Raw genomic sequence first — 11895 nt, 5'->3', positions numbered from 1 at the left:
GGAATATCACTCTGCAACATTTCAGTAAATGGCTATGTAAAAAAAAAAAAAAACTATGCAAGAAGAATGGTGAAAAATATGAAATATTGAAAAATCCATTTACAAATAGCGTTTTGTCATTTATAATTGTTTTCCAGTATGGTAATTACACAAAATGTGTGCTACGTTAAGACTAGTATTGATTTGTTATTGCTTTGGACTGAAAAGCAGAGGAAAAAGCCTGTGGGTCCTAGACTACTTTGACAGCAAAAACGTATATACAAGAAGTTATACAATCCCAGTCCAAAAGTGCTTTGCTAGTCTTAAAGAACAAGATTAAAACAAAAAAACATTATGGCAGTTTTACAAAGATAACACTGGCGCCATTAACGTGAATAGATTTTGTAATACCTTCCATTTCAAGGGCCACCTCCTGTATTGTGGATCTAATATGCATATTCAATAGTGTTTATAACTCACCCATTAAGGGGGCAATAAATAGTGTTGTCCGGGCACTACAGAGCTACATGCTACTTCCATACATTACAGCTATATGAGCAGTTAAGCCCTGCCCTTCAGAATAGTGCTTCATAAACATGAAGAGGTAAGTGCTATCACTTGGAAAACCAATGAAATAGTACAAATTGCCCCATATACAACTTTAAGGTTTATTCATCAGTGATAGTTCTGATGGATGTTGCCTTGTCAAATCTTAAGGGTCAGCCTCGGCAAACATCCAGACAAAGGACGGCACAGCCATCAATGATGCATCCTTCCACAAACGTCACATTAGTGATCCAATGGCATCAAAAAGGTAGCTCATTTATCACAGGAGAAGCCAGCCAAGGGTTTGAGGTTGAACCCTGCAAGGAAATCTAAAAACAAATGTTGGGGGATATAATGCTGGCCCTAATAGGAGGGGGGGAGGTAGGTATTACAAAATGCGTCTGCTAACCTTTTATTGCACCAAAAGCTGATCATGGCCACCACATAATAAAGCAGGAAAAAAAGCTTAGCAGATTGAGTTGATCCTACATTAACATCACAAGTTACAAAATTAATAAACCCAGTGGAGGGGGGGGGGGAGTTTGTTCATGGCAAAGAGAATCTTAACCAAAATCAGGTTAGACAATAATGCCAATAATGAACGTGGCAGTCAATTTTGCACCTAGAATAAAAAGAAAAACAACCCAAACTGTAGTCTCTACAGCGTTAATCAGGAATATACAGCTTTGATTATAAAAATATCTAGAATTACTTATAAAATCTAGTTACAATGTACAAAAAAAAAAGTAAACATAGGTAATCCTAAGTAGCGTTTAGCTCACTGGTAGAGTCGTGTAAGGCAAACAAGAGGTAGATAAAAATCCAAAAGAAAAAATTAAAATCTAATAGTTTAGTATCTGCACATCAAACAGGTCACAGACTCCCTCGGTGTCATCCAAGTTAAAGTTGTAATCATCTCCTGGAGTCGGGGAAAGTCGCAATAAAGGAAACACTAGAAGAGAAAATGGATTTCAATAAACATTTTTTAATTTCACTTCCAAAGCAGAACAGGTGTAGAAATCGTTTAGTTGTAACCCTTGAACCCTTTGAGAAGGAAAGTACCGCAGGGCTTTATCTCAGTAGACTTTCATAGCAGCATTATATAGCATTTGAGTATAGGTAGATGAAATGCCTTAATGGGTTAAATCTCCACTTCCTTAGGCTGCTAAGGGATTAAAGTAGATTTGTAGCTTTGAGGATTTAAACCAGTAACAATATTACTGGAAATTAAATTCCATTGCTGGGAGTGGAGAACACAAACAGAAGAGGTTTCCTAATAGAAGGTGAAGAATGTAAATTACGACTGTTAGATGTTAAGAAAAACTAACTGCAACTGCAGTACTTTATTAGCTGTGAGCTTTTTTAAACTTAGATACGCTAAAGAAAGTTTGGGGAGCACAAAGATCTTGATATTACTAGGCAAAGCATTAGCAGACCATAATCTCAAGTAGATCTTGTTAACATATTCCCAATTAAAAATGTCTTCTCAAATGATTGTCTGGGTACTAAATATAAGATATCTGGGTTGTATACAAACTCACGCCATCCTTACAGCAGTAAATTTATGTAATTTTTATACATACCATCAGAAGACATCAGTTCGTCAATTAGATCACCGCATATTTGACCTAAGAAAAAGGAAATCCATGAACATTAAAAAATGTAAAAGATGCTATCGTGTTTCAATAGTCCATTTAAAATGGTTCATCTGTTATGGAAAATACCAAAGACCCTACATGTAACCCAGAAATACAAACTACACAAACGTTACCTTCCGTCTCATCCATTTTTGTGATATCAAATGCGCCGGGTTTAAGGATGCTGGCGTCTTCAGCGGGGAGCAGAGGTGAATATGTACCGGAGCCAGAAGCGGTTTGTACTGAAGCTGCATCAAGACCAGCATATAAAATGGACTCTGGTACCCCCGTGTAACAAGCTGCAGGCGTGCTCCCTTGTAAATCTAGAAGATAAAACAAACCACACAAATGACAACAGACCTGGGTAACAATCAGCTCATGCTTTCGAGCGGCACATTAATACCACTCACCTGATGCCGGGTCATGTGTTTGACTGGGGTTCTGAACAGCGTCTGTCTGTCCAGAGGTATTCTGTGTTGAGCTTTCTTTACTCGGCGCAGGCATTCCAGGCTGAGAAAGGTCATCGGGAGGAGGAACTGGAAACGCCACTGGCTTGGAGGAGCCAGACTCTTTATTAATAAGAAGCACATTAATTGGTCCAGCGGTGCTCTTTAAACTGATCTGATACTTCTTCTGTCCATTTTGGCCCTTTAAAGGTGGGGGGGAAAAACAACAGACACTCACTGCAAACAGTCTGAATTGAACGCCCGTCTAGAGTCGAATCACGCTTCACTGAAGTCTGATGGACAAATCTGGGGTAGCAGATGCAAGAAGAACACTACCAGAATGCACAGTGCCCAATGTAATGCGAAGGGTAATGTTAATGCTACAGCATACAAAGACATTTTAGTTTTATGCTTTCAACTTTGTGGTAGCAGTTTGGGGAAGGCCCTTTCATGTTTTAGTACACCTCCATAAACAAAGGTCCATAACGATAATTTTACAAGGAGGAACTCATGTAGCCTGCACAACCCCCACCCCAGCCTTAACCCCATTGAACACCTTTGAGATAAAGACCAATTGCAAGCCAGGCCTTCACATCCAACATCATTCCCTGACCTCACAGATGCTCGTTTGGCTGAACAGGCACAAATTTCCACAGAAACACCCCAAAATCCTGTGAAAAGCCTTATAGAAGACTGGAAGCTCCTTCAGCTGCAACCCCATATTAATGCTCCCAGTTTTGGACTGGGATGCCCAACAAGTTCATATTGGTGTTAGGCGTGCACATACTTTGTCATATAAGCTTACAACTCTACTGTAGAAAAATGATACATAAGTATACAAGTGATCCACATACCACTTCAGGAATGGGAACTTCCAGTTGTGTTCCTGATGGAGCTTGGACTGCTAGAAGTGTGTCTCCTAAAGAGAAATGTGATATACAATGATCCCTATAAACATACGTATAAACATACAATCAAAATAGAGCAGATATTGGCCAGTTCATATCACAAGATTCCCAAGAGAAATACCATTCAAAATGACTAACACGTCTCCCTAAAAAGACAGATAAACTGCAATATATGAAGAGCAGGTTACATTTCTCAAATAAACAAAACGTCTGGTTTATTTACACATTTCCAGAGTGGAAACTTATTGGTTTGAATTATTAGATTGTCACTTGGTTTTTCGTCTCAATGTTTGTCAGATATGTTTCAAATCAATTGAAAAACTGAACATTTCATAGTATAGCTCTTCATACACAGACACTGTGGCTCTACACACAAGACAACCATAAAACTGCTTTAAAGACGCCATCTCTAAAAATTGGAAAGCATATGTAATAAGATGTAGTGCACATACCACTAAAGCTGTTGCAGACATCATCGTGCGTTACAAATGAAAACGTACACCAATGTTAAGGAATAAACCTATACATACACAGAACTCTAACTTTTACAAACTTAGACAAACTTAACTGCACACTCTATTATATAAAAAAAAAAACAAAAAAAAACATTAACACATTCCGCCCGTTAGCCTGGTGTATAGACTTTAGTGCCAGATTATGAAAGGGTGAAGGCACAGGGCTCTGTACAGATGCATTCTAGAAGACACCAGGCAGATTTATTTTACTTGTCATCATGGTCAGCATTTTCCCTTTAGAGTGATGAGTTTTATCCAAGCTAAGGTCCTAAAGTCATTATGTGCAGATACTTGTAGTGACTTGGTAGGTCTGCATACAAAGGAGGAGGCCCAAACCAGATTACCCTAATCTTGTATAACCCCCCCAAAGTGTTATTTCATTAAATTCACATGTACCATAGGTACCATTAGGAAGCATTTAACATTTTCAAATCCTTGTGCATGTCTTATGACAAAAGCCTTCAATATTAAAAGGATATGGTCTGTTGATTGGATCGTCCATGATATTTTTGATGCTTTGTTGAAGCCACACTTTTTGTTGGTCGAGTTCCTTTTCCTTAAGCTCCAGGTTTGCGATTTCTGCTTTAAGGTTTCTCAGGTTATCTAGTACTTCTTTTGTGTTGCATCCAGCACCTACACCCCTTTGAGAAAATAATAGCACAGGTGTTAAGCCAATCCAAGAGTGGCCATTGAAACGATACAGAAGAAACATTACTCGTGTCATGCAATATCCCAGCAATAATTGTATTGTTACTGCCAGCTACTATGTGATTTATTGGTTTCAAATAGATGACAATCTACAAGGGAAGTAAAACAAAGCAACTATACAAGAGATCACTTAAACATAGGGACAAACACAAAACAAATGGTTAATCAACATGCATATTATGATCTTTGTCCTTACTTCCATTGAATGCTGTTCTTTGATTTCTTCTCTATCAGCCCAATCCCTTCCAAAACATTGGTGATATCGTATATTCTCCGCTTCTGTCTTACAGCAAGAGTATCTGCTGCCTGCAGGGGTTAAAACAACTGAATTACATAGATAAAATAATAAAGCAATGCATCTTTGCATGGTCTGGGAAAGCAGTGACACGGACCCAGCACCGAAACAAGTGTTTTTTATCCCGTCAATTGCCTGAAGATAGTTCCATTCTGGAAAACAAATACATGCAACTTTACACAAATTCACAGACCGACCTCCACCGTTCCTACCGGGACCATATCTGATCCACCACACAACCCAACCGATCTCGAGCTACAAAAATAAAAACAAAAAAAACCCAAACGATAATACGCCATTTACTAAATGCTGCAAAGGTTCTGATACCGTTACATTAGATGGACCTCATGCCACCCTCGTTCAGAGAGTGGATTCTACAGAGAATATAAGATCATTAGAGGAACTGGCTGTGCACTGAGGACCAACATGAAAGATATAGGAGGATGTGGTTCTATTGGCTCGTCTATGTTGGGAGTCCAACAGCCCCTATCAAAACACTAGTCTCCCCCCCCCTTTTTTTTTTCTTTTGTCTTTTCTCAATTTTATTATAAAGTGTTAACTTATATAATTAAGAGTTCAGTAGCGCCTTCAATCCTGTGTTGTGCACTGGGAACCAACATATGTGTACTTCGTGTGTTTAGATATAACGAAAACCTACGTTGGAAAGTTAAATGCATGTTATACCCCCCCCCAAAAAAAAAAAAGAAGCCAACCTGGAAATACTCGGCAAGAAGGCACAGCGCAAGTTAATAAACACACAACACAAACAGAACGAGGAATGAGGAAAGCAAATCACTCCATGTCAGTAACCAAGCGATCTAAACGTTTGCTTCATTATAGTTTAACCCCCTTCTCAGGATATGCACGGTAATTCCTTCATTTATCTTGGCACGTGCTACAGGCAGTTTTAATTGAGTTACGCTAAAAGCCTCAATGGCAACACTCCTTTAAGAGAAAAACTGCCAACAAGATTAAACAATGACTCGGCACACACCGAGCAGCGCTTTATATTCCGGGACGTGTGCTCCTTATCAAAACTGGGATTGCAGACTTGTGAGCAAAAGAAACCTAGCCGGCTGCTAAATATTTACCCCAAATAAATATCTGGATTGACCAACATTCTCGCCGGCAATCCTGAACTGTACTATTGTAGGGCCGAGTGTTATGTATAGATACACAGCTATACAATCCCAAGCGTTCCAATACACAGCACGGAGGGAAAAGAAAGCTGTACAGAAAATGCCATTATAGTTTTAAACAAAAACTGTCTCTCTGCTGGGGTATACATTAATAGCTCTGGCTTTATAAGATCTTATTAAGAACTCTCTATAGAATGGCATTAAGTGTTTATTAACTCCCTCTCTTCTGTTGTCGAGACAGCACACCTGATATTTTGCCTTTTGATTTTTATATCCCAAGTGCATTATCTTAAATTTTTTAGTATTAAACCACCGCTGCCACTCTCCCAATTACTCAAATCATTAGCCATTTATTTGGCTTGTTCCACCAAGAATGTCTACCCTGTTGCAGATTTGTATCGGCATGAAATACATACCATTCCCTTTGAGATTTTGTAAGACCTCTAATCAATTAGGCAATTTAATTTAAAGGCTCCACGCAGATAGCCCGAGATTCCAGCTAAAGTAACTGCTTGCTCCCTGTATTAACAGCCACCAAAGTGAGACCTGCCTAGGGTCTATCTGCCCAAGGGAGAAGGACAGGTGTATTGCTTGCTAAAAGGAAAACGCGTATAGTTCCATCACTACGCCATTCTCCACAGAACAGTCAACTAGAAGTCTTTACATAAAAACTTCAAGGCTTCAAGGCAGACGGCTGGATACGTGCGACCCAGCTTTAGGTTTTAATGCTCATGGAGGATACATCCAGGCACCGGTGTGCCACATGGGCAAGTACTCCCCCCAGAGTTTTCAATGGGAGCGCCTTACTATGATAACTGGCTGCTTTAGTACAGTCACACACGGGACAGGGATCTGCAACATTTCATCAAGTGGACCCCCCCCACGCATCATAAATGGATTTAAACGTAATTAGGCTGTTCTGAAACATTTATAACCAGCAGCACAACAGAAGGAGAAATAAGGACGGGTGGATAGAGGTCCAGAGTGAATAGACTATTCCATGCAGAGTCAAGTTATATAGGAGAAATGCATTTTAATGCCATGTTGGTTAATGGGTTTGTTACAATTATAGAGAGAGAGAGAGAGAGAGAGAGAGAGAGAGAGAGAGAGAGAGAGAGAGAGAGAAATAGATTATATATATATAATATCTCCATTTCTGTTCAATAACATGAAAGGAGCCATGTCATTTGCTATGCAATGTAATAAATAGAACGTTATACGGTCTCCATGTTATATACTGGGACTTATACGAGTAGCTATCCGGTAAATTGGTTACTAGAATGAGCAGAGCAATGCCACCTCGTCCCTTCCTTCTACTTGAAACTGGCAATAACTGCTTACAGTAACCTTTGAAGAAGAAGTGAAAGTAAAACCAAAAACCCAGAGGCATTTATATCTATAGATTTAATATTCCCAGCCATTTGCAACAATTGTACAATTTATTTGAAACATATTTGATTGTCATTAAGGAGTCTATCAATATTATGAAACTCACAAGTAGGGCTGCAACTAACGATTATTTTAATAATCGATTAGTTGGCCGATTATTTTTTCGATTAATCGATTAATCGGATAAAAAAAAACAATATGCAAATTTTTCGTTTATTTAAAAGAATTTAATGAACTGGATGTTAAAAAACAACTTAAAATTTACATTAACATTCTTATTTTGTTATGATGTAATAAAAAACAATATTTTCAAAGTACAAGAACCCAAACACAATATTTATGAAACAAAATAACCCCAAACATTCTGAAAAGAGGTGGACTATTACTGTTCAAGAAACTTTGCCCCAGCACTTTGCACTTTGCACCCAGCACTTTGCACCCAGCACTTTGCACCCAGCCCTGGCACTTTGCACCCAGCACTTTGCACCCAGCACTTTGCCCCAGCCCTGGCACTTTGCATCCAGCACTTTGCACCCAGCATTCAGCACTTTGCACCAGCACTTTGCACTTTGCACCCAGCCCTGGCACTTTGCACCCAGCACTTTGCACCCAGCCCTGGCACTTTGCACCCAGCACTTTGCACCCAGCACTTTGCCCCAGCCCTGGCACTTTGCATCCAGCACTTTGCACCCAGCATTCAGCACTTTGCACCAGCACTTTGCACTTTGCACCCAGCCCTGGCACTTTGCACCCAGCACTTTGCACCCAGCCCTGGCACTTTGCACCCAGCACTGGCACTTTGCACCCAGCACTTTGCACTGTGCCCCTGCACCCAGTCTCTAACTCTGCCCTGCACCCAGCCCTGCCCCCACATTCTGCCCTGCCCCCACACTCACACTCTGCCCTGCACCCACTCTGCCCTGCACCCACACTCACACCCTGCCCTGCATCCCCACCCCCACTCTGCCCTGCACCCAGTCTCCCACTCTGCTCTGCACCCACACTCACACCCTGCATCCCCACCCCCACTCTGCCCTGCACCCAGTCTCCTGCCCTGCACCCCCCACCCCCACTCTGCCCTGCACCCCCCACCCCCACTCTGCCCTGCACCCCCACCCCCACTCTGCCCTGCACCCCCACTCTGCCCTGCACCCACACTCACGAACCGCTCTGTGCGAATGGAGCCACTCGCACAGAGCGAACCGCTCTGTGCGAATGGAGCCACTCGCACAGAGCGAACCGCTCTGTGCGAATGGAGCCACTCGCACAGAGCGAACCGCTCTGTGCGAATGGAGCCACTCGCACAGAGCGAACCGCTCTGTGCGAATGGAGCCACTCGCACAGAGCGAACCGCTCTGTGCGAATGGAGCCACTCGCACAGAGCGAACCGCTCTGTGCGAATGGAGCCACTCGCACAGAGCGAACCGCTCTGTGCGAATGGAGCCACTCGCACAGAGCGAACCGCTCTGTGCGAATGGAGCCACTCGCACAGAGCGAACCGCTCTGTGCGAGTGGAGCCACTCGCACAGAGCGAACCGCTCTGTGCGAGTGGCTCCATTCGCACAGAGCGATTCGCTCTGTGCGAGTGGCTCTGTGCGATCCGTGCACATAGACATGAAGAATACTTACCTCCGGAACGCGTCACATCCGTCACGTAGCTAAAAGAAGGCGGAGACTGCAGAGCGTGTAGCAGAAGCGGGGAACGCTCGCGGAGGTAAGTAAAAGGAGCCGAGTGCTCCAACAACGAATTGATCACTCGATTAATCGATAACGGAAATCGTTATCGATGATTTCCGTTATCGATTATTATCGATTTTATCGATTCGTTGTTTCAGCTCTACTCACAAGAAAAAAAAAATTATATTATGAAACAAAAAACCTAGACAAAGTATAATTCTGAAGATAATGTAACAAGCAGCAGCTTAGCACAATAAATAAGCCATTCTCTTGTACCTGCAGGGCTCAGGACTGGAATCAGACAGCACGTGGCCTGCTAATGGCGCTCAGGCCATGCTCCCAACAGAACCAGTCTACAGAGAAAGGGGAGACTCACAAGCATCATAGATTCCCATTAAAGAACCCAGGCTAATGCAACATCTGGGCCTTTAGGAGCAAATTGATCCTTCATGAAGAGATAGATCTCTTGCATCTTCAGATGTTGACATGTCTCACTGAAGCCCATCAGAGTGTCAGGGAATAGATGCACTCTATGGGAGGAGGGTGGACTGCAGCAGATGAAGTCAACCAAAAGCTCCATATTTCTGAACTCTCGACACCAATTACACCAAGTGATTAAAAAGTCAATTTCTTTCAACAATTGGCAACATCACTAAATTTTGTTCCATTCGGAGTAACCAGCCATTGATGATTTCCTGGTGGTTTTCTTAGAACTGGAAAGCACAGGGCAAATTCTAGAGAGACGGTTCTACCAGCTAACCCAGGAGACAACATCAGCAATTAACTATCCGAGTCACCTACACACAACACTTCCAAACCTGTATATTAAAACACATGCACCCTGGAGTTACAGGTAAATGTAACGAAGGCATAAGTAGCATAAGAACCTCTCTTTACAAAATCACCATCCCTAAAGCAAGTATAATATATATCTATATATTGATCTGTAAATGGAAACCACTACAACTGCCTATGTTGTGGACCAGCAATTCCTGTACAATTCAACAAGAAACTGCTGTATGATATATCCAACTAATTAACCCTCAATATATAAAATTGTCAATGTAAAAATAATCTGTTTTACACCTTTAGTCTTTCGTTTGTTTCAGTTGATTTATTGCCCCACCTCATCTTCTCTTGACTTATTCATGCTGCACATGCACTATTGATTTTACAAGCCAACATCTTGTGCACTCTTGTTTAACAGTCTTCTACTCTAGTCCCAAACCTCCATCAGTGTGCAGCACACATATTAAATGCGTCCGTCACAATGACAAATGACAGTTTCTACATGTGAAATGGTTCAAGAAGACAGCCTTTCAAGGTGATAAATCTTAACGGTTCATCAACCCCATGAAAACATTAAAAGAAATAAAAAGTGCAGTGACCATGACTCGTGCTATTCTAGAAGACCCCACAAGTCATCCAACACAAATGCCAAGGTCCACCAGTCTGCATTAGGATCCGGTTGTCACTCTGGGGTTCTTCTACACTCAGGATACTGGAGTCCCAGCTATAAGAGCAGCTACCTGTCCACCTGCCACCAACCTATTTCTGGGTCAACCAAACAGGTGAGAAATCATTCATGACATGTGCAGGTTTCCATCCCCCACCTCCAGCTGAATCCCTAAGTGTGAGGACCACCAATTCAGATGTCAAGGTGGGTTTATTCAGCAAAGGGGCAATGTGCAGGAGAAGACTTCAGCTCCCTCGCTTCACTATGCATTATGGCGGACCATCAATAGCACGTTACTCCACTGATAGGCCTAAAGTGGCCCTGTATAATGCATAATTTCATACACATAGAAATCTGACTGAATTATGCAATATATAGGGCCAACCAGGATCTTCTGGGGTTGGCTCTTCAAGGCTCTTAATTCTCCATTTAATGAATAGCCCCAAGTGTCACCAGCCCACTCCTGTCACTCAGCGCTTGGTGCCTCTGAGGTCTTACTCACCACCTTCAGGTCCAGCACTCCATCCTTAGCTTCCTGAAGGAGCGACACGAATTTACTGGTAAGCAATCCCAAACTCTTCTCATGCCGACTCGAGACCCCAGCTGGCTCCGCCATCCTGGTCGGTGTGATCGGGGCGGGCCTCTAAAGCCCGCCCCAATATCGCGGTCTGAACGGCTAAACTGGACCGACCACGAGGAACACCACGAGAAGGGGAAAGCACGCCGGAAGTGACGATACTCTATACTCGTTACCAGGGAAACACAAGCTTTAGAGAAGGACCGCTGCTATAGGCAACATATTTAAGTGGGCTGAACTTTACGCAAACGTCATCAAAGAGCGCTAGTCGTCCATATTTAATCAGGGTTTGCTGACGTCAGGTGCAAGATAGCTTACAATCTATCCATTTTTTTACTGTAATTAAGCCACTGATACATGTAACATTGTTTTCACTGAATCATGTAACACAATCTAATAGCTTCGGTATTGTCTTATGAGGTACATGTACAAAATGTTAGCGTAGGCATTTGCCCGTTTCAAAAATGGCCGCCGTATGACTTCTCCGCTTTGCGTTCTAATTATCGCTGTTGTTGCATTTGTTATTGGGTGGTGCCATTCTGGCAGAGCCTATCAGCAGTGTGTAATTGCAAGCGTCGGTTCCGTCTTACCAAAGTTTCTTCCTAGAAGACGTTGCTGTGGGG

At 42.3% G+C, this 11895-nt stretch overlaps 1 protein-coding gene across 1 annotated transcript; it reads right to left on the bottom strand.

Annotated features, from left to right (window-relative positions):
• Positions 1–1228: 1228 nt before the first annotated feature.
• E2F5 (E2F transcription factor 5) lies at positions 1229–11456 on the bottom strand. The gene is made up of 9 exons (XM_053466728.1): positions 11198–11456; positions 4936–5045; positions 4510–4672; positions 3969–4011; positions 3463–3527; positions 2566–2810; positions 2297–2472; positions 2109–2153; positions 1229–1477 (listed from the first exon to the last, which is right to left on the bottom strand). Exons 1-9 carry the CDS (start codon positions 11309–11311, stop codon positions 1368–1370), a joined length of 1071 nt encoding a protein of 356 aa, XP_053322703.1. The 5' UTR covers positions 11312–11456; the 3' UTR covers positions 1229–1367.
• Between the last annotated feature and the right edge of the window lie 439 nt (positions 11457–11895).

The sequence above is a fragment of the Spea bombifrons genome, chromosome 5 (assembly GCF_027358695.1).
Source record: "Spea bombifrons isolate aSpeBom1 chromosome 5, aSpeBom1.2.pri, whole genome shotgun sequence".
NCBI lineage: Eukaryota > Metazoa > Chordata > Amphibia > Anura > Pelobatidae > Spea > Spea bombifrons.
This window is presented reverse-complemented; position numbering and strand designations above follow the sequence as displayed.